General features: G+C 38.9%; 1 protein-coding gene across 1 annotated transcript in view; it reads left to right on the top strand.

Moving 5' to 3' along the window:
- CELF2 (CUGBP Elav-like family member 2) overlaps positions 1–23,997 on the top strand; it is a 375,872-nt gene that overhangs the window by 56,630 nt on the left and 295,245 nt on the right. The window contains exon 2 of the mRNA XM_065743745.1: positions 13,534–13,569. Within this exon, the coding sequence (XP_065599817.1) occupies positions 13,534–13,569 (36 nt within the window). The remainder of the gene's footprint in view (positions 1–13,533; positions 13,570–23,997) is intronic.

The raw sequence follows: 23,997 nt of genomic DNA, 5'->3' as shown, positions 1-23,997 counted from the left end.
AGTAATCATGGGTAGATTCTAAACAAAGATACAGCAGAGAGATTCTTTTATGAGAATAGTGTTGGAAAGCAGCCTATAAAATTTAGAGAGATGCCAAATGCCTTTTATATGCAGCTTTAATTTATTATTGTTATAGTTAGATAATATAAAAATAATAATAATGTTTCAGTGTGATTAAGAAGGGATTGTTGGGGAAGGGGCATTGGTTGAATTTGCCCTTGAAACATTTAAGCAACAAATTCTTCAATTTCTTCAAGTTCCTTTGCAGATTTATGGGGTGAAAGAAGGTTAATGATAGATTTTTTTTTTATATAATGTATTCTATTGACTATAGATGGCAGATCTGACAGTTAAAATGAAAATTGTTCCAGAAGAAACTTGAGTCAAACTAATTATTGGAGATGTTGTAGGGATGTATAATTATATTCACCTTTAAAAAAAAAATTGGGGAAAAAAGTTTTATTACAACTGTGCTTTTTAAAGAACAAGTTGAGAAATAAAAGCTGTAATTTTTCTTAATTATAGCTAACTGTAATTGCACACGACTGCAATACGCAGCACATCAGCAGCAGATTAAGAGATTCTGGCATATGTGTAATGTACAGAACAACTTTGAGCAGAGGTGTAGTTTTATGAATACCGTTATGTATAATTTCAGTCTCTTACTTTGGATTCCATCCATGTTGATTTTATTTTATTTTTATGGCTATTGTCACAAGATAATTGTCACTGGCACTGTGCTTCCACAGTGATTTATCTGCTCCAAATGAGTCAAAAACCTTCAAAAAGGAATCTTGTTTTCTTCAATGCCAATGATCTGATGTGACCAGGAGAGACTTTTCTGAAATATCCTTGTGTATGTATTGATGCAGATAGATGGCTTGTGGGAATTTATTTTTATTTTATGCATTTCAAAATAACAAGCACCAAACTCCTAGGATTTTGCTGTGTGGTTGAAAATCTTTGTTAGCTGTCTATCCGCGTGTTTTTAGATTCAAAACCCTCAAAAATGTAACCCACCGAGTCTTTAGCCCATGCTGCTTTGAACAAAATTTAGGGATGCAAATGCCTTAAAGGTGATAGACTCTGATTTTATCTCTTTGATCTTGATTTACAAATTACTTTTTTCAGATGTGTGCGTACAGCTCCTGGTTTTGGCTGCTGTTTTGCCTGTAAAACTTTGAGCCTGAACTAAAAAAGGAAAGAGGATGCTTAAAGGAGGCTACTGAGCTCCTAGACAACTGGTTGTATTTCATATTGCAAATCCGATCGTTGCTGAAAGAGTTAAGAACAATGCACACTGTATCGATGAATGTGTGCGTGTTCTTGTGATGGTAATTTCTGCATCTCTTGAGCACTTCAGTTGCTTTCAGACTTTGTCTTAATATGCCAGGATCCTCTCTGATGTTCTCAACCTGTTTTAAGCTGTTCCTTTTACCCAAAAATAAACAAAATCCATCTGTCACTGAATGCTTTCCTTCCAAAGCACAGTTTTGCAAAATGTTTCAGTTCTGGACCAGAGGAAGGTTTCAGAGTTAATTCAACTTAAACTTTGTGGACCAGAAGGCATCATTTGTGCAATTGCATACAGTTGGGTCTTTGCCCTGGCTTGCACAAACTACAGCACTGAATGCAAGGAGCTATACATCTAAGTTTGTTCAGCAGCCTCTACTGAAGAGAACGCACATATTTGAGTACTGTGGTCAATTTTAGGCTCCTCACTACAAGAAAGACATTGAGTTTCTGGAGTGCATCCAGAGAAGGGCAGTGAAGATGGGGAGGGTCTGGAGCACAAGTCTGATGGAGAGCGGCTGAGGAAACTGAAATTGCTCAGTCTAGAGAAGAGGAGGCTCAAGGGAGACCTTACTGCACTCTACAGCTCCCGGAGAGGAGACTGTGGTGAGGTGGGGAAATCAGTCTATTCTCACAAAAATAGGATGAGATAATGGCCTTAAGTTGTGCCAGGGGAGGTTCAGGTTGGATATTAGGAAAAATTTCTTCTCAGAAGGATTGGTAATGTATTGGCACAGGCTGCTCAGGGAGGTGGTGGAGTTACCACCCCTGGAGTTGTTCAGGAAATGTATAGATGTGGCACTGAGGGACCTGGTTTAATGGGCAATATTGGTGGTAGGTGGACAGTTGGATTAGATGATCTTAGATGTGTTTTCCAACTGCACTGATCCTATAATATATGTCTATCTTAAAGGAGTAGGAGAAGGCTTTACAAGAGAACAGTGTGCTTTAGAAAAAGAGGTTTCATCAAGAACAGGGATGAATGAGGAGTGAGAGGAATCATAAAGAAATAGGTGAAATGGATAATTTGGATCACATCAAAACCATGGGAAATGAGTGTCTAGATACACAAGCAAGCATGCAAAGATGTAGGTATAAAGAGAGGTTAAAGTCATTCTTTCAGGTATCAATAAGAAATCAAAACTTGTTGCTTCAAAAGATTTAACGCACCAAGAATTTCCTGATAACTGACACATTCTAACTGGAGCAGTCACTTCAAATGGCAGCACCAGAGCAAAAATCTATTACAGGGCTGCTAATAAGCAAATGTGAGCAGTATTTCTTGACAGGAGGCTGTGGGTGTTTTTGTTTGTTTGTTTGTTGTTGTTGTTTGGTTTTTTGTTTGTTTTTTTTTAATAAATCCATGTTAAGTAGCAAAGGGATAAAAGCTGAAACTCAAATAGCAATCCACTTCAGCTACCACTTTCTCAATTGAAGTATAGATGGATGCACTGACCCTGATCAGAAATTCTTTAAGGATAATTCTGGTTAGTAGAAGCTAATGTGAAATTAAATGTGTATACATTTGTGCATGTGTTCCTGGAAAAGGTAATGATACGATTCTGAATGCTGAACATGTTCCCCACTCCGTTGTTAATACAGTGTTGCTTGTGCTCTGCAATAAACTATTATTTCTGTGCTACTTCTGTAATTACATTTAATAATCAGCTCTCACAGTCCAATAGTATTAAACGTAGGAGTCTTTTCAACAAACTATGATAAATAACTCCTTGCAGAACTGTTGTACTTGAGGAAGCTTTATGGCTCTCTTTGTAAGATCTGTCATTTTCTTAATGCTGCTTCAAAAAGCTTCTGAGTTTCGCTCTGGACCATCACTATATTTTCCCTTCCCCCTATCTCTGTGAGTGGAGCTGGGTAAATGAAGCTTAATGTGCCATTTCCAACCACTGTGACACTCCTCCAGGGCTGGTTACATTTACCATTGCTGAAGTCTAAATAAGCGAGTTTTAATGAGTAGGAATGCTTGCTAATAGCCGATTCAGGTACTTAGTAGTCCATGTTATTTAACTGTGTTGGAATTACAGTACATAAATGGTTGAATGATTAATAGATGTACCTGCTATATATTGCAGCCTAATAGTTTATGTCATTAAAGAACTACCTTAAACATCTTCTGGCTTGGATGTGGCTGGGGAGAAAAGAACTTGCTTGTATATTTATTTCACTGCTAACACATGCCTTAAAATGCTTAAATAATTTCACATCACCACCAGTGTTTTGTTCACTAACATGAATAAACTCATTGAAGAATGTTGGTACATGTATAATTTGGCTTCCTGAAATGGCCAGCTCAGCAGCTTTGCTCTTTGCTTAGGGCTGTCAGTAATAAATTCACGCTAGCCTTGTAAGGTCACAAATAAAGCAGCGGATGAGATCTGATTTTCTTTCTTCTCCTGTCCTGTTAATTTTGAGCAGTAATGGAGGGACCAGAAAGTGTGATCATATCTCTTTTTCAACTCTTCAGATCTGTGTACAGGCAGGTGGCAAGGGGAAAAAAACCTAAAACTAACAGATGAACAACAAATGAACAAGCATGAAGAAATAATACCATCCAACATCTGTTGCAATTTGCACTGAGACTCCAGAAAATGCTGCAGCATTTCTGGAAATAGTATAAGGGGTTGTTTTTAACTGCAGCTAATGGGACAAAGGCTGCTGGCTGGCTGGCTTGGTCTCAGAGTCCTTTCTGCATTTCCTGTTCCATTACACGCTTCAACCTGACACTGCTGGTTTTTTTGATCACGAGGAGCAACTGTAAAGCAACCAGCAGGCAGAAAGGCAGTGACTCTGTCAGGACATGGATTAAAAGGCAATGTAGGCAGATTTCTGTTGGCAGTGCTGCAACTCTGGTGCTCCAGGTACGGAACAGTTGTTTGCAGGTACCTTCTGAATCCAGCGAAACCTCTTTTAAACATAAGCATCCAAAAGGTGGCTAGGCTGTTCCAAAGTCATCAAATACTGCCTCAGACTTGGTTTAAGCAGATGCATAACTTTTTGAAGGTTTAACAAGAGCAAATGTAGAGTCTTGCACCTAGGGAGGAATATCTGCATGCATCGGTACAGGTTGGGAAATGAGCTGCTGGAGAGGAGCTCTGAGGAGAGGGACCTGGGTGTCCTGGTGGATGACAGGCTGGCCATGAGCCAGCAGTGTGCTCTCGTGGCCAAGAAGGCCAATGGGATCCTGGGGTGCATTAAGAAGAGCGTGGCCAGCAGGTCAAGGGAGGTGATCCTCCCCCTCTGCTCTGCCCTGGTGAGGCCTCACCTGCAGTACTGTGTCCAGTTCTGGGCTCCTTGGTACAAAAAAGACAGGGATCTCCTGGAAAGAGTCCAACAGAGGGCTACAAAGATGATAAAGGGTGTGGAAAGGCTGAGAGACCTGGGGCTGTTCAGCCTTGAAAAAAGAAGTCTCAGAGGGAATCTGATCCACTTCTATAAATATCTAAGGTACAAGAGACAAAAGGATGAGGCTGAATTCTTCTCAGTAGTGTGTACTGACAGGACAAGGGGAAATGGTCACAAACTGAAGCATAGGAAGTTCTGCACAAATGTGCTTGGGAACTCCTTCACAGTGCAGTGATGGGGCACTGGCACAGGCTGCACAGAGAGGTGTCGGAGTCTCCTCTGGAGACATTCAGGATCCGCCTGGATGCTTACCTGTGCAACCTGGGCTAAGGAGCTGCTTTGGCAGGGGGGTTGGACTCGATGATCTCTGGAGGTCCCTTCCAACCCCTGTGATTCTGTTTCCGTATCTGAGTGCGTAGGCAGATGAGTTTGTATCTGCCCCTGGCCTAGCATGTGTCCACATCCAGCATCCCTGCCTTGTGAGGTTTCCAATATTAGGAAAAATCTCTTCCCCAAAAGAATGGTGTGGCATTGGAATGGGCAGCCTGGGGAAGTGATGGGGTCATTGTCCCTGAAGCTGTTCAGGAAAAGGGCAGATGTGGCACAGAGGGACATGGTTAGTGGGCATGGTGTGGATGGGCTAGACAATTGTAGTAGTCTTTATGTTTCTATGATTTGACACCCTCTTCTAAACGGAAGATAGAGAGGTGGCTGCTCCATCCCAGAGCCTGGAAAGCTGTGGTTTTCTTGTTGGGATCTCTGCGGTGGCAGTTTTTTCTAAAAGCTGCCAATGCAGTTCCTGTAGAAACAGCACTGTCTGCTAATTGAACTCAATGAGCAAGGCTACTCTCTTCCTAGATGCTAATTTTTCTAAGGTGCCTGTGTTTTAGCACCTCACTTCATACCAAAAAACACTGAGCTTCACAAAACTTCAGACATTCTGAAAAGCATGTGCCTGACTGAGTAGGACCATGAGTAAGTTTATGAATTTGTAATAGCTGAAGTATCCAAGTTGTTCTAATTCAGTTAAGTATTTTGAGACCAGCATGAGATGCCATTTCCAAGCCTGTCATCTTCTCTGGGTTACTTCTCTGAAATATGTTTAAATAAAGCTTCTAAATTCTTTGAACAGCTTCAAGTCTGTATTTATTAGTGACCACATCCAACATCAGGAGATCCCAAAGTTTTGCTCTGCTAGCATGTGAAATTCGGGGAAGCAGGGTGGGGTGAGGGCATTCAGTGGGAAACAGTTATTAGGGTGTGTTTTTCTTTTTTGTCATTCATTATTAAACTGAAGAGATCAACATTTGATCCAACCAACAGCAGCTGCTTGATAGAAACCACTCTGGGAGATGACGCATTGAGCATTTCCCCACACCCTACACAAATATGAAAAAGTCTTAAATATCATAAGGTATTTACAGTAGCCCTGTTCAAATAAGAGAAGAATCCAGACCATCCCTATCTGTTGTTCTCAAATGATTAAAAAAATACCAATTTCACAAATTCATAAATAATTTCTGTCTTTATATAACTCATGCATCCTCATGTTTGTATGACTACTGTAGAATTAACATCCTCCAGCTCTACATCTGTACAGCTGAGTATGACTGCACATTAATGCTGAGATTTTCGATATGATTCCCTTCCTTTTCTCTTTGTACTGTGGAGATGAGATGATGACCAACTACTGCAACCAATGGAAGTGGTGACATGAACTACGTGTCATCCAAATGCTCCACCAGGTCATAGGTTAACTTTAATGAGCGTACAGGGAGAACCGTATGCTGTTTTAGATGGTCTTTTTTTCACATTTTATTAAGTGAGAAGGTATATTTCTCCCACTGAGCTCCTACAGCTCCCTGGGGCAGGAGAAGCCTGTGCATCTCTTCTTTCCTTCCCATCCTAACAGGGTAAGGATGTAGGAGTCAATACCGCGAAAGATTTCTCATCTGTGTTCTTCCTGCTGCTTGCCATGCCCCAGAGAGACAAATTCTGCACCCCTGGTGCCTCCTCCCTTCATTTCCATGCCATTAACTTTCAAAATGCAGCACTTCCCTGAGAAAACACACAGCAACAGCAATCCATGTTGCAAAAGATATGTACACATCCACAACAGCAGAAGCTGACCTTGGAACAAAGCACCAGAATAGGATCTTTCTTCTCTCTATCTTGGCATTTTTTCCCTCATGTCCATGAATAAATTGCATCCCTTCTGCATCCCTGTCTATGGCATAAGCACATTGCTCATGTTGTAGATCTATTACCTCATATTTTTTATCTTACTTTTAAACACAGAGAAGAAGCCATGAGAGACAGGCTCTTTCATTCGATGCCCTTGCTTGTTATTTGGCCAAGAGGCCAGCCTTGACCTGGGATTTGTAAATACACTGTAAGGAATGAGAATTTAAGCTGAATTATGCTTTAATTTCTGAGTTATAAGATGGCTATTTTCATAGATGTTTGGGAGGATGTTAAACTGAAACTTAAATCTTTATGAAATACAGAAAATAGTCACAATGAAGAGAGGATGTGCTATCTAAGGTATTATTTATATTTTGGATGCCCCCTGGAATTTCATCATTTTGATGGCAGGCTCTTATCACTGAATACACAGAGCTTTCCATCCTTTTTACCTAAGGAGGAATGAAAAATTCAGAAATAGCGAATTTAGAATAGTGAAAAATGCAGCCTTTAAAAATAATCATGGGAGGAAAGCAACAAGCATGTTTGCTCATGTCCTTTATCTCTCTCAGCTAATCTTGCAGAATGTCAGCTTGTATAGAAATAGATTTTTACATATGAACTTGTTACATCACTTCCTAAAAAAAGAGTATTTAGCTTGTACTTAAATAGCACATTCAGAGACTGTTTATGCAGTATTTCTGTTGCAAATGTATGATACTTCTTAACTAGTTGAACTCTATATGAAGTCTTAAAACTCAATGTACTTATTTGCTGTGTGTCACGTAAAAAAAGCAACATACTCGCTTTTTTAAAGATTTTATTTTTTAATATGAAACTATTTTCTGCCATTTTCATCTTTGCTGGTCTTAAGGTACAGTTCTAAAAATAATTAAAAAATAAAAAGATGCGTATTCTAAAAGCACATAATGCAGAGAAAGTGAAACCTGAAATCCACCAAATCTGACATAACAAAACCAGAGTTGAGGAGAACATCTAACCTCATGTTCTATCCAGAAATTATTTTGATGCACTTCAACAAAGCCAAGAAATGATCCAATTTAAGATGAGTGAAATATCTTATGTTTCATAATGGTATTTCAGTAGACACTATTTATTCTTACAAGACAACTCAAACACAATGCTCCATGTGATTTGGAGAAGAGACAAGACAACAGTGTGCCTTTGGAGATGCCATTTTTCAGCTGAAATGTGAAATCAATGTCCTGACCACTTGTGGTCAATAAAAATCCCATGGCAGTTTTCTGCAAGAGTAGAGCCATTGACTCCCAAGTCTTGGTGAAATTCCAGCTAAGTAATTATATTCCTCCTGATAAAACTTTCCTTTTAAAGCTAATTTAATGTTCCTCTTCAGTTGTTCTCCCCTGCTTTAAGTGGAAAATCTTTCATTTCCCTTTGTAAACTTTTCTTTAGTTCTGCTTTATACTGACAATTAGTAGCCGTCTTTTCTCTTGCTGCACCACTGATGCATGTCTGAGCAGTAGCAGTATGCATGCAAACAGGTACACGTACAATTTAAAATGCTCTTTATTGACAGTCTGGTTAAAAGCCATTGAAATTAACGGGATGCATCCCTTTGAGCTGGTGGTCACAGAATTCATCAGCTCTATGACTAAGTGGAGTCACTCAGCTGTACGTTGCAGACCCTTCTCAAACCCTGCTCTTCTAGCCCTGCTGAGTGTTATGTGGACAAACGTTTGGTACAACAGAGTCTGCTCCCTCTGTAGACAAGAAAAAGTGACCAAAGTATCTAGTGCATCATTTGCTCTGACAAACTGGATTTGCCCATGGGGCAAAGCAAAGACTAAATTTGTAGTTATGCAACATTTGGAAGCTCAGGGTTGAACTTCTTAGTTATCAACTTTATTGCCACTTGTTACATTCACCCTGTCAGCATGTGACATATCCAGCTACAACCACAGTGGATATTCCTGGAAAAACATATGAATTCTCAAGTCTTACTCCATAATACCCTATTTCTCTTAAATTTGTACTTTCATCTGTTCACAAATGTATCTCTTCTGTTTTGATTAATGGTTGATTATGCAACTTTTAGTGTTCTGTTTAGAATCACAGAATCATTGAGGTTGGAAAAGGCCTCTGAGATCATCCAGTCCAACCATCAACTCATGCCCACTAACCATATCCCTCATTGCCACATATATACTTTTCTTGAACACCTGCAGGGATGGTGACTCCTCATCATCTTTCTGAGAAGTTTTTCCTACTATCCAACCTGAACCTCCCCTGACACAACTTAAGGCCATCCCCTCTCAACCTATCTCTGTTACCTGGCTGAAGAGGTAGGTTGAGAGAGGTTAAGGCCCCACCTCACCACAACTGTCTCTCAGGGAGTTGTAGAGAGCAATAAGGTCTCCCCTGAGCCCCCAGTTCTCTCAGCCGCTCCCCATAAGACTTGTGCTCCAGACCCATCACAGCTTTGTTGCCCTTCTTTGGACAAAGGGTTTAGTAAAGGGTTGAAAGTTTCACTCAAGACAGAAATATCAACTGATCTTTGTTGGGTTGTGTTGATTTTTTTTCTTTTCTTTGTTTGTTTTTATTTTGGGCTTCACAGAAAGTGAGTATAAGGGGCTGGAAATAACTGCTACAGCTCATACCAGGGAATAAAATGCCCTGTGGTCTCTTGTTCTCAAGAAGACAGGACCTTCAGTGACTACTGGCTCAGATGCTTTAGACTATGACTGTAGAACATGGACATTTCTCTTCACAAATTGGGTATTCTGCATTTGGGAGTCTTCTGCTTGCATATGTGCTGCTTTCTTAATAGCACACCCATACAGACTGCTTCTTCAGCTCGGCTCTTATCCTTATGTCCCTATCCTCAAATGCCTCGTGCTGTAGGCGGACTTTATCCACTCTTCAAAGTGTGAGATGTTGAAGGAAGAACACTGACACGATAGCAGAGATGTGTTGCTGCTTTCTTTTTGCATCTTCCCTAGCACCCTGATGCATTGCTTGGCTTGAATCCTTATGCTTTTCTTTTCATAACAAAAGTTGTCCTGGAAAGAGACGGGAGGCTTTCCAAGTCACTAAGGGCCATGATCATGGAGAAACAAAAGTTGTTTCTAAGCATAGACCTGACTCACAGGAGTTGAACTGTTTGCTAAATTTCCTGGCATGCATCTAGCAGGATATGTTAAAGATTACCCCTGCCCTGCCTCTTGCGCCTCAGTTTACATCTCAGCAGAAGCACCTCTTAAGAGCATTAAATCAGACAAAAACATTCTGTTGTTAAAACCTCAAAGCTGTGTTGTGTTAAACCCTGCATGTAGGTGGCTAACAACAGCTGCCAGTCAGCCTCTAAGAGAATAGCACCATATGATTTATCAGTGAACAAAGCATTTAATACAAACACCACACTTTCCAAATATTCTGAAGAGTTCTCCTGAGCAACTTTCTCTAAACAAGACCATTAGGCAGCAAAGTCTGTTTGCTCATCTTTATGCAGATCTTCCTACTTCCACTTCGGTATAAGGTTCTGACTAAAATATTTATACTTTTCTGCTTTGGTACACATCCCACACGGATCCTATGGGAAGGATTTTTCAGCCTGTGGAGAGAAATGGCAAAATACGAGTGTGGGGCGGTATTTAGTTAGCCCACCCTGGCTTTCTGGCTTTTGAGATTAACTCTCAAATGTAGCTCTCTCTGGAGGGTGCAGAGCCTTTTCAGAAGATCAAAGCTCCTTGCAGATGTAGAGAACAGTTTGAAAATGTTCAGTTCAGCTTCAGGAAGGCCATGGGTTACAGGGCAACATTTTGAGGTGCAGACCTCCTGGCTTCAACACTTTCCATAGGTGGACCATCCTGCCCCAAACATGTCCTACATAGCTGAAAGCAAAGTAAATGGAAATTGAAAATGACCTTCCTGAAAAGTCTGCAGTTGTAATGACATCTTCTACCTAACAGCTTTTCCGGGCTCCTTAGCCTTGTCCTCTTCTGTCCTTAGCACTGTTATGCATTAACTCATCCCATTTGCATTGGCACTGATTTCAGTGGGATTTGGGGCATTCCAGATGAAGCATTTAGGCTTATGCCTTCACTCTTTTTCAAAGCTGTCATTGCATATCATAGGTAGGACATGAAAATACACAATCTTATTGTCCTTTTGAGTATAATCCTTCTGTTTTTATCAAGATTTTTTTTTCACTTGTGTTTATTTTATGTGTCATTTGGGAGTAGTAGGAATCTGAAATTTTCTTGTACAAGTCTAGCTTCAGTTTCTTGAAATACTGCAGAACGAATACCCGTTATCTTTAAATAAACTTTAAGGGTATTCTTGATGAGTAATTTGCTCCATAAGATTTTCCTCTTTAAACTCCCATGAAATGTATTTATAGAGCACTGCCGCAATTCCTGATATTTATAGCACACTCACAGTGGACATTAACCATCTTCAGCAGTCAGTGTGCTATTTATTTTCAGGATCATTATGTTTGTTTTCTAGGAAAATAATATTTTTAGCTTATTATTCTGAAGCTTTTGGTTGGTTGATTGCTTGTTTTATTTTATGTCTTAAACGCTGATGAGTTGTTGAGAAGCTGAAAACTTTGAATAGCTGGGAAGTAATCAGGCTTCTTCTCTTTTATGTGCAAGTTACAGTTTTATTTGAGTTTGGTCTGTATTTCAAAAATCGATACCTTACACATTTTTGCTTAAAATTGGAATTTGATCTGCCCAAATGTGGAACTGGCAACACAATTAATTACATTAAAAATTTATATGCTAAAGGCCTGCAATATCTTTGTTTAAGATTCTGGTCACATTCATATATTTTACCAGGGTATTGACTATTGAATAATTATTTTCATAAGGCTGGCACCTCTTGCAGAGTGGGTTATTTAACAAAAATGAAAATCTTTAGAAATTTAGATGCACCAATCACTCACTGCTCTGCTCAGAAGCTGGCAGTGCAATTCCAGCTTAACATCCTCTTTTGCTTCTTGCTGCTACCTCTGATTTTCCTGTTTGTCTGTTTAAGCTGGATGACCAACTGCTATTTTATAAACTGTGGTCCCATTCCCTAAAGCAATAACGTTTGTGCCAGTCTGTTAGAAGAACAGTAGGAGGTGGCTAAGAGCAAGGGAGTCACTTTCGAGGAAGAAACAAAGAAATGTCCAGCCTCACTTTTTAGTATAAAAAGCATTTGAATGAAAGGAGATGTGGTGACTGTGATTAGAGGTGGAAGGGAAACATTTTCTCAATGTTGGAACTGTTAAGTGATCAAGTTCATTGATAGCTTGCAGAATACTCTTCGAATGTGTAAATTATAAGTAAAGCTTGGAGAATGAAGTGATACCAATATTTGTGAAGGTTTAGCAACAGTAACATGTCTAACAGCTGCATCAAATTTCCCCATAGAAAGAAAATCTGTACTGCTCCTCTCTAATTTTAAGTTCTTATCTCTCTCCATTCTCTTCCTCTTTCTCTCACTTTTGATGCCATTTACATCACTGACTTTGTTCATCACTAGTGCCTGCTAAGAGCTTACCTGGCAGCCCCTGCTGGTGTGAGCTGGCACTTTTCAAAGGGCATGTGTATGCGTTGGTCTGCTGCTGAACAAAACACGCAGGAAGATGGTGTAGACTGTCTTTTTATTTTCTGCTAATTCCTCTTTGTGTCCACTGTCTACTTTTATGATCTGTACTTTCTGAAGCAAAAATTTAGGATGTTTTTAAGGATCCTTCTGTGACCATTAAACTGCATAGATGAGATACAATAAACAGGTATTAGGTAATGGTCTCAAGTTGAGCCAGGAAAGGTTTAGGTTGGTTATCAAGAAGAATTTCTTCATACAGAAAGTAATCAAGCATTGGAAGAAGCTGCCCAGGGAGGTGGTCAAGTCCACATCTCTGGAGATATTTAAAAGGTGTGTGGATGTAACACTAATGGTTTAGTGACAGGACATGGTAGGTCAGGTTGGTGGTTGGACATGATGATCTTGTAGGTTTTTTCCATCCCAAATGATTCCACGATTCTATGACTCTGTGTTAAGAGGAGTGAGAAGGACAAACATGGGTGGTAGATCTGCAATGTATCTTAAGGATTCTGTGTGCAGATAATGATAATGCATTCCACTGTGCTTTAATATGGCACATGGGTTACAATAGCTCACTTTTGATATCTCTTGTTTCCCCCCAGACATATTGCACACCCACAGAGTAGATTCAGATGAGTATGCTGGATCAAAAACACGCGTTTGCAAAATAACTGTTGCTTAAAACCCGAGATAAGAGGGTCATTCATAAGTGTTGCATTTTCTCAGTGCATGACATCACCACGAATACATGTAATGCCTTGTTGTTGCTGCAGAACTGAAACTTTTTCCACTGGAAAATTGGCCCAGTGCTGCATTTTAGCTATGTAGGGTATCACGCAGTGCTGACATTTGAAGGAGTGATAATTTTATGCTTAAAAATGAGTAATCGAGCTATTGAGAATTTTATTCTGAGGAAGTCCTTAGATCACACTCCATCGTCTGTTTTTCACATTCTTGTGTATATGATCATACAGATTTTGCATCCGTCAGTGACGCATTTGCATAGAAAATTGAGTGTGTGTGTCTGCACTCTCATAAAGTACAAGTGGTATAAAAATGTTTAAAAGAATTATAGATGTTTTAAAGAGAAAAATAATTTTTCCTGTCTTTCAGAGAGACTGCCACAGAGTTATCTGGAGCATTACCAAGGTAAGCAAGTGGCTCTAAACTAACTCTGGGTATCAGTGTCTGGAAGCTGCTAGAAGACTGTACAACCTTTTGGGACAGAACACAATCCTTTTCCTACAGAAAATTTCTGGGATGTTGAGAACAGGGGATGCAGGGAGGGGAGAGAAATAAGCCCATGAAATAGTGGAGCAAATGTACTACTTAGCCTACAACAGGTTGGAGGTTTTTTGAGGCTTAGCACAGTTGTGCACCTGAGAATCAGATAACCCAGATGTGGCCCTCTGCCAGCTGTGCAATGATATCCACTGCAGGTGGTTTGCCTTTTGCTTTAAATTTCACCTGAGGGAAGAGAGGAGGGAAACTTGGAGGCCGGGGAGAAAAAAACACTGTGATCTTAAGACAGTTTCATTTGGAAAGCAGAACAGCTTAGATCAAATTCTTCTATGCTGGGAAAGCTTTTCATAAAATAATAGAACTAGACAGGACTCCTAGGCTGCAGTAGAGGTTTTTGAAGAGAGACTTGACTACATATTGTCAAAGGATACATTAAAATGCTGTTATCATGCAGATAGAGAAAACGGTGGAGAGAATGGGGAAAGATCTGATGTGGTAACCTGTCACATAATAGAGATGCCTACTGAGCTAAAAAATGGTGGTCTCATGTTTCTTGCCTCTTCTGCCATCAGTTTTGCTCTGTGTAGTGCGGTTGTGTTTAATGAAGTAATGGTTTGGGGTGTTTTTAATCTCTTCTGATTAGTAGCAATGTTGTAGTTCATTTAATAGGTAATGTTAAAGGAAAAAATCAACAGAAAAATCTGTTTTCTTTAAGCATGTTAATGCACGTGTTATTTCTGCTTCAGAGGCAGAGAAAAATCATCTACCTTTATGACATGTGGGGTTTCATTAGTTGACTCATCTGTATTGTTAGGCTGTATGAATGCAGATTTTCACAGAATGGGATGTTTTTTCCAACCCTCTGTAATGTATCACTTTGTTTTCTAGGTTCAGAATAGTTTGATTTATATCAGTTGTTCATTCATTAGGTTCTTTCTTATGACTTACCATCATTTTATTGTGCAAGCAGATTCAGTGATGAAGTTTCACCAAGGATGTGAAGAGCTGCCCAATGACCAGGCCTATTTAATACAAGATTTTATTCATTTTCCATACAAAAAAAAATCACAATTCTTCACATAAAAAGAAAACAAAAATAGAGATTCAGTGGAGTAGCTATCTCCTTGATCTGGAGCATCTTTTAACAGCTTTAGTTTTAAAATATTTCCAGTTTGCCTGCATGCTTTTAATTGGTTACGTATTATATGACTAATATACTGAAAACATGCAGTCCTTGCACTGCTGAAATGAATTCCACTTTAAATTAAAGTTAAAATGAGAGATCCAGGTGCTTGAATAAACATCTAGTTTCATACTTGCCACTAGTGATTGCCTAAATATTTTTTTTTTTGAGTTATTACCACAAGCCTTTAATTTCAACTATGGCAAGATGTCGCAAGTAAAAATCAGATTATACAAACAATGTGCAGAAGGCAATGTAATTATGTTATAAATATAAAAACCAATGATCTTGTCTAGATTTTAAACAAATGTTTGTAACTGCATGCAGACTGGCTGTTCCTCAGCCTTCTCTAGGCTTCACCTGCTCCTGCATCTCTCTAAGCAAGAGGTTCCTTGGTGCTTTTAATCTTCTGTTTTCATGTATTAATCTAATACTTTTTGCTCTTCATTCAAACTTTAAGTGAACCATTTTGCTGTTATTATTTCATAATTGAGAAACAATCTAATTTATCTACCACCAGAACATACTTTCCCACCCCCTACACTGAAACTACTTTATATCAGATATTATGACACTTACTAATAGGTTTAACGAACATGTTGGTGATGGGATGATGGTTGGATGAGGTGATCTTTATGGTCTTTTCCAACCTTAATGAGTCTGTGAAATCTTAATTTCACTTCAAGGTGCAACAATTAATAACCACTTTCCCATAGTTATTCTGCTAGTTGTGTTTGATCCAGTGGGGCAGAAAAAACACTCAGTATTTCTAGAAGTCCAGCTTCCATTTGTGCAGTGAAACACAATGCCTTTTCTCAGGGCATGTCTTCTGGATATATTTGTTCCCAGGATTGATCCAATAAGTTGTAAAATTGGTGATAGGATCTTCATTGCAAGCCGCCTATGAGTCTGTACTTGAATTTTGTCTGGCTGTCAGAAAGAATTAGGCATTAATTAGTTGCTGATATTAAAAAAAAAAAAAAGCCAATAAACAAACAAAAAATCCTTGTAAAACCAAACCTCTGAATTTTACATAGTTGAATTACTGGAAAGAATTTAGGGATTTTTTTCCCAGAAAATGATATAAATAGTAAGAATGTACAGGGAATAATACTTTCTGTTCTATAGTAATCAAGATAGGCTCCTTATGCGCCTATAACAAAGTGTCTGTGTAAATGGTGTTTTTTTTTTAATGTAGTCATTTTCCACCACATATTGCTTCTTGATTTCTAATGATTATATTAAAGAGGAAGAAAGCAAATACGTTACTTTCTGCCACTGAGCAATGTGTTTCATTCATAAAAAGAAGAGGGAAAATCTGAGCTAGTGGACATCATTTATAAGGAAACTTAATAGATTAACTTTGCCTGTAGAAAAATACAGGAATATTTTGCATAGTGATACTGTGTCGGTTTTAATTTATCAGTTATTTCTGAGGACTAGTAGAAGCTTTGAGAAGGAATTGGAAATTTCAACTTAAAATATGATGAAGAAGCTTTACCATTTTTATATTAAATGACATTATTATGTCTGTGAATGTATATTGTTTTTTTTTTTTGAATAAAGGATTTCTGTGTGCACATCAAAGAAAGGATCTTCACAAGGAAAACTTTATAATAATATTAAGTTGTTCATTGCATGACCTATTTAGAGTACTCAGATATTTCTTGTTGTAGACTACATAATTAAATTTTAAATGGAACATGATAAAGAAATTATACTGGTGATCTCTAGAGATTTGAGTACCCTATTTGGATCTTTACAAGAGTGTAGCAAAGGCATACTTTAAAATTTAATAAAGGTCTGGCCTATTTTTTTTTTCTTTAGATGTGCTATAGCTACTATGGCAGTGCTATTTCAAACTGTATTTGCTCTCCATGTTATATACATGATGCATACGATAAGAGACCAAACTCGAATTATTAAAAGCATATATATCTTAAATTGAGAAACCCAACATTTACGTATGATGCAGTACGATTTATGAATGAAGATAAGCTCCTAAAGCCTTGCCATATCCTAGCTTGCAACCAGCCCTTCACAGACCTTCATTTGAGCTAAGCTGGTAACATGTCCAGAGAGATGTAATTTAGTGAAGCAGAGTACTTGTGAACAGTGCAAAGCCCTACGGGGACAAGGGAAATGATGTTTGGAGCTTAAATGAGAAAATACCCCACTGAAATATCTAAGGAATGACTTCAGCCTCTAGCCCCTTCTGTTTGCTTCTGTGAAAGGTACTTTATATTTAAAGAAGAAAAAATATTTTAAATATAGACTAACCACATTATTTATTTGCTTAACATTTGTTTAGTAATGATAACAGAAGTAAAATTTATGTTTTCGTCTTATATGTAGTGGCTTGATTTTGCTGTTTCACTCAGTCAGAGTAAAGTTTCAGTGGTCGCTTCCTGTTCTATGCCTTTCTATCTACTGATTTAAATAATAATTTGCATAGATATTGTTCATAGGAATAAAAAAAATAATAATAATTGGAAAATCTCTGCAGCCCCTGGTCATATCCTGAGCATAACTCAGGAGAGCTTGGATTTTGAGGTAAATGTCATCTTAGAACTATTGACTGAACTTTTTTGAAAGGATGGGACAAAATCTGCGACAAAATACACTACTATATTTTGGCATACTGGTATGCCAAAAAGTTATACTCAAAATCTTTAGCTTCTCTTATTATCACAGTAATTTCTGGACCTCATGTACTTTAAACCAGCAATCTAGAGTAGGGTACAAACTGTAACCCCTCTTGATTTATAGTTTTATTCTCTAACACTCCATAAATTTCTTTAATGATGTATAAGTTCCATTTACTGTAAAGACAAGTTCCTGTGTGTCTACAGCATTTTGAAAATAGAATCTGAGTACTGAAGTAACTTCAGTACTTTTGAAAAATGTTAACCTGCAACTTCACCATTATTTAAATCTAATGCAACTAAGCTTTTATCTAAAGGGAAAAGAAGAATTGACAACCCACCATATGACAAGCAAAATGAAATCTCTTGATCACTAACTGTCAGCAGTCTTTCTAATACCATTGTGTTAGGGAATGATATGTCTTCCAAGAAGCTAAGTACACAAGGTTTTGAATCATTTCTGTCTTGACAGCCTCACCCAACTAACTACATGTAAGTGCCTGGATGAATTATAAAATCTCTGTGGCTCTGTAGAGTGAGTTAATAAAATATCTACGAGCATTTTAATTACTATGAAATGAAAAGGATTTTTTTTTTTTTTTGACAGTAGTAAGGATGTGGACTAAATCCAGGATGGTTGATATCTTCATGGGTATTGCATGGACCGAGTAGCTGGGGTTGGCCATTGCTGCTCTTCTGGTCCCCTTCTTGTTCAAGTCTTTTGACAAGCAATTTCTCTCACTCTAAGATCACTGGGTTATACCTTTTCCTGCTTGTGCTTCCTGTTGGGTGGGTGGGTGGGTGATTGGATGGATGGATGGATGGATGGATGGATGGATGGATGGATGGATGGATGGATGGATGGATGTTCATTCATGACACTTGAACTGCTTTGCTAGTGATGTCAGGCTTGAATACTTACAGCATACATCTCTTTGTCCCAGTGTACAACACAATTTTCCTTACCTTTGTATAAGATTTATTGAAATTTTTTCTTCTTTGTATAAAGCAAGGGTTTGGTGTAGTCCACTTGTGACCCTCTCTTTGAATGGAGACATTCTGCTTTCTGCCTCTAAATCCCTTCATGAAACTCACTTTCATTTAAAGGCATATAAATAATAGGTCATGAAAACTAGGAGGCAGGCAGTGGTAGCTGATAACATTAAAATCTCTTGAATGTCAAACTATATGTAGCTAACCAGAGTTAGTCTTTAAAAATGATATCATCATGTACCTTTTCTGAAACCACATCATTAAAAGGAAAATAAAAAGATTTCAGCCCTCGGTATTTAACGTTCTCAAGTCAACTGTTTGAAAGAGCAGGTTTTTCATAGTTTGGATGCCAGCCACTTTCTGAGAAAATCAGTATTTTAAATTGAGACTCAAATTTAACCAATCTTTTAAAAAAAATCTTACATTTGACTTTCACTGTGGTGCAGATGCTTATTTCTAAATTATACTTTCTTTCACCTATTCTTTGAGCTATTTTTCTGTACTGCAAGCAGGACTGCCTATTATCCATTATATGCACTGTATAGCAATACTCTGATGCTGTTTGGTCTTTCTGAGGAGCAGTAATGTAAATAACAGTAATGATTTGAGATAGCAGTGGGTTTGCTGTTACTGTAAGGTGAACCTGTTTTTCTGAAGAAATAATACTAAAGTTCCTTTCACTATAGTGATTTTTTTTTTTTAAATAAAGCTTCAATATCATTAAAATGTGGCATGGAGTTATTCATCATGGTAGCTGATTGATTTTTTTTTTAACATCCCTTTTGAAATATAGTTTTTACAGCTGACGTGAATGCTAAAACACATTTGTGTGTGATCTGATTCCCTTCTGGAGAGATATGTTTAAAATCTTAAGAGAAGTCTAAAGAGCACAGAGGTGATTGTCCATATGTGCTTATTGAAGATTTGCATTCGGAAATTACAAAGGCACCAATGGTAGGATTCACATTGTCTAAATTTAGCTATCACAAACATACTCTGTGTAAAGAACCAAGGGAGAAATGAAAAGAAATAGGTGCATTATCTCAGGACAGGGTGAATAACCTTGGGGAATTGTTTTTCTTTCTCTGCTGCCTGAAAGTAAAGCCTGGGGGAATAGCGTTGACTAGATGTTTCGCCTGATGATAGCTTTAATTTAAGGTGAGTACTAGCAGGCTGAGTTTTAGAATTGTTAAAGCAGCAAATGATGTAAGCCGATGCCTGCTGGAGTTTTGAGGACATTGGCATGCTTAACCTCAAAAAACTTTCAATATTTGGTACTTAAGTTCTAAATATAGACTCTGGGAAGGAGGGGGAAAGTCAGACAAAAGTGATTGTTGGACTTGATACAGCTCTGACCCAGAAGGCAGATAACTGTTTTCACCATGCAGAGCCCTCAGAAATCACTTCTCAGTCTTGAAATGGCTCCTAATTACTCGTAGCTTTTGAATCTTAAAATGAACATAAGTGATTTTGCTCAGTGACCTGGGATTTGAACCCACCGCCATTTCTCACCAGCAATCCAGAGCATCCCTCATAAACATTAATGGATTTGACAGCAGATCTTTTTATTTTAAAAGTCTGGTAGGGCTTTTATTTTTAATCCCTACTGTAAAATTCTAAAACTAGAGACAACTTTTTACTTTTTTTTTCTATTATTCACCTTTACCAGACTTGCAAGCATCTTTTTAACTTGTCTTACAAAGGCTTGAAATCCAAATTTGTCCAATGAGGGTAATGTGTATCAGAAATGAAAGGACTTGGATCTCTTCATTTCCATTCCTGAAGGTGAATTCCAAGATCGTGATTATTTTTATTTATACAGTGCCTAAAGAGTGCTAAATACTTTATGGAACAAATAAAAGACCTCTTGTAAAAAGCACGCATTCCTATAATCTAATTTTAGTCTCAAATCAGGCAGTATGAATTCTAAGCAGCAGGGCTTGAAGTAAAACGGAAGGTATATGAGGGCTACACTAATAGGATTGAGCAGTTATTTAGGTTCATTAGCTGTTCCACTTAATAGTGCTGCAATATCTTACTGGTTAAATTTACATTGGTCTGGGGAGAAGATTTGACTGTAGTATTTCTTGGATTTGCTGAGAAAAATGAGCCTCTGAACAGTAGTTTGAATGAAGACAGAGAAAGGGTCCATTACAGGTGAGTTCTGAGTGCTCAATCCATTATAAAATACAGTAAAGGCAGCAAACTTAAAATACAAATCCTTTACCAAGCTTTATTTTCCTGTCAAAATTCTTTTTAAAAAGTTAGTCATTTCTATATCTCCTTTGCTTGAACAATGTTTAAGCACTGAAGATCATCAGAGTAAAGTTACATCAAAGGTCAGTAGAGAGAACAGAACTTTTTGAGAATAACCTCAGATGTAAATATACATTTGGGGAGAAAAAAAAATGAGAAGAAGAAAAAGGAGAGGAGAGGAGAGGAGAGGAGAGGAGAGGAGAGGAGAGGAGAGGAGAGGAGAGGAGAGGAGAGGAGAGGAGAGGAGGGGAGGGGAGGGGAGGGGAGGGGAGGGGAGGGGAGGGGAGGGGAGGGGAGGGGAGGGGAGGGGAGGGGAGGGGAGGGGAGGGGAGGGGAGGGGAGGGGAGGGGAGGGAAAGGAAAAGGAAAAGGAAAAGGAAAAGGAAAAGGAAAAGGAAAAGGAAAAGGAAAAGGAAAAGGAAAAGGAAAAGGAAAAGGAAAAGGAAAAGGAAGAAAAGAAAAACATATACGCATCTGCTTCTGTAGCAGCAACCCAGCAACTGAAGTCTAGGAGAGATTTTCAGACATGGAAGAGCTTTCTCTTAGTAACCATTGCCATATATATATATGATATATCATATAGAGCTTTATCACAGAATCACAGAGTGGCAGAGGAAGGGACCTCTGAGTCCAACTCATCCCACCTTTGCTTGAGCAGGGGCACCCAGACCAATGTGCTTGGCACCACATCCAGGCAGCTTTTGGAGACCTCCAAGGAGGAGCCTCTGTAACCTCTCTGGGTAACCTGGGCCATTGCTCCATCATCCGCATAGCACAGAATTGCTTCCTAAAGTTCACAAAGAACCTCCTGTGTGCCAGTTTGAGCCCATTGTCTCTGCTCCTGGCACAAATCACCACTGGAAAGAGTTTTCAGGTATTTATATTTTATAGTTTTAAGATATTCATAGACATTGATGAGATCCCCCTGAGGCTTCTCCAGACTGAACAGTCCCAGCTTTCTCAGCCTCTGCTCTTAGCAGAGGTGCTCAAGTCCTTTCATCAACTTGGTGGCCCCGTGTTGGATGCTCTGCAGTATGCCAAGTTTCTCTTGTACTGGTGGCCTAGAACTGGACCCAGCACTCCCAGTGTAGATTCACCAATACTGAGGAAATGGAAGGATCACCTCTTTAGACCTGCTGGTGGCACTTTGTCTAATGCACACAAGAATAGCGTCAACCTTCTTAGCAACAAGGGCTCATTGCTGACTTGTATTCAACCTGGTGTCCACCAGCTCCCTCTGGGGCATTATTTGAAGAGCTGCTTTCTAGCTGGGTGCCTGAGCATGTCCTGATGCCTGGGGTTGTTCCTCCCCAAGGACAGGACTCTGCAATTCTTGTTCAGGTCCGTGTCAGCCCACCCCTCCAGCCTTTCCAAGTCTATCTAGATGGTAGTGTGGTGCAGCTAGTCTCCCAGATTCATATTCTCTGTGCATTTACTCTTACATCATATGTTTAATAAATAATTAGAAATGAATTGCTGATACATACCATCTTTTATGTGGGATCCTTAGCACTGGTCCCATATGGGCAGTAGTAATGCATGGATAGACAATGTCAGAAACTTATACTGATACTCAGGACAGCAAAGATATCAGATTCATTAAATGTTCTCTGCCTTCTGAGCATCACTTTTTTAATGGCATAAATGATATTGTATCATTTGCAAAAATTGCTAATATTTGAATGATTTCAAAAGGTTTGTTATCTTAGCAAAACTTAGGCAGCTCTTACTAAAATATTTAGAGGTTAAAAAGAAAAGAAAAAAAAAAAACACCAAAACCCCAGCTCATTTCCCTAGTGTTCAAGGTTAATGGTTTATACTTCATCTACATTATATTAAAAACATTTTTACTGGATTCCATAAATGTTAAACATTTTTAAAAGGCAATGATCGCAGTGGGACTAGATACGTTACATAAAACCAGGCACAAGACCTGCAAGCAGTAATTGGTGACTGTTTTTTATTCTTGGAGGGCACTGAGTTGAGATTCCTCCCATGAGGTGATGCAGATTTTCACATCTGGAGCTTGCTGTTACAACTAGGCAGTGCCTAAAGGTTTTGCGGTCAGCAAAAGTCAACTGTGAGCCCCAACCTCACGCATTCAGAACAGTCTCATAGTGGCTTTTCTGTTGCTGTGACTTTTTCTAGTGATGATGTTTTACCAGTTCTGAGCCACTGAGGACCTACCCCACTTTCTCTGTATGTCCTCCCAGTGTATTTTGCAAGTTGTGTCCTGTGCAGCACTTCTACAGTAGCAAAGTGCCAGCATGGCATTTCTCCTAGCTGGGCTATAATGGAATATATTTTTCATTCCAACCATTGGAATTTTTAAGTCTTTTGCACCATTTCCTGCAGGAGCTGTTACACTTTAGGAAAGTCATGATGCTGTAGAGCAGATGTAAGTCATGTCTATTTGCCATAATCTATCCTTAATGAATGGCTGTGGAGAAAAGATGAGAGAAAACAAGGTACCAGGCTTCACCTAGCCTGGTGAAGAAAATACAGAAGTGACTTTCAGCCCTGTCTGGATATTTGGCCTCTTGCAACAGTTCACATGCTTAATTTTCAGAAGAGTCCTGCTGGTATCAGTGTAATTGCACTAGTTAGTACAGTGCTAGTGGGAGTATTGCTGCCCAGTGTTGGAAAATGAGTGTTATGTGATTTGATCCTGGCTTTGTCACTAAGACTACAGACAGCTGTACCTGACTGAGAAAGAAGAGGAATCATAGAATCGCAGGATCATTAAGGTTGGAAAGACTATTAGGATCATGTAGTCCAACCATCAATCCATACCTGTAGCTGCTCTAAATTATGTCACTCAGTGTGGCACACTAAAAACACCATTTTGGTAGTGTCCACTTGAAACATAAGAACTGAGATCGATCTAAAACTGGAAGCTTAAAATAGAAACTTGGATAACTCCTACAGCTATTTAGATTGGAGGTTTGTGTTAATCAAATGCAATGGACATCTGCAGGTGTTGCCAATACAGGTTCAAATGGCAAGAGGATGTTTCTGATCCAGGCTATAAACTCAGGCCTTTAAAAGGCCATTGTGCTAGCTAGGAAATCTGCTAGGGCTTGGAGGCCAGGAGACCATCTTTCTCCTCAAAAATTACTTTCTTTATTAAATTTTTTTGTTAGAGATGCAGATACAGCTGCAGTGATGCACATCAGATGCCAAAGGGACCGTGGCTTCCTGCGTCTCAGTGGCTGTGAGCTCTCATTCCAGGATCACATGGTGAAGGGAGAAGTTCCTG

This window comes from Cyrtonyx montezumae, unplaced genomic scaffold (genome assembly GCF_038088225.1).
Source record: "Cyrtonyx montezumae isolate F1298 unplaced genomic scaffold, pur_monq_1.0 scaffold_3, whole genome shotgun sequence".
Classification (NCBI taxonomy): Eukaryota; Metazoa; Chordata; class Aves; order Galliformes; family Odontophoridae; genus Cyrtonyx; species Cyrtonyx montezumae.
The sequence above is the reverse complement of the archived record's forward strand: the minus strand, read 5'-3'. Positions and strand labels throughout refer to the sequence as shown.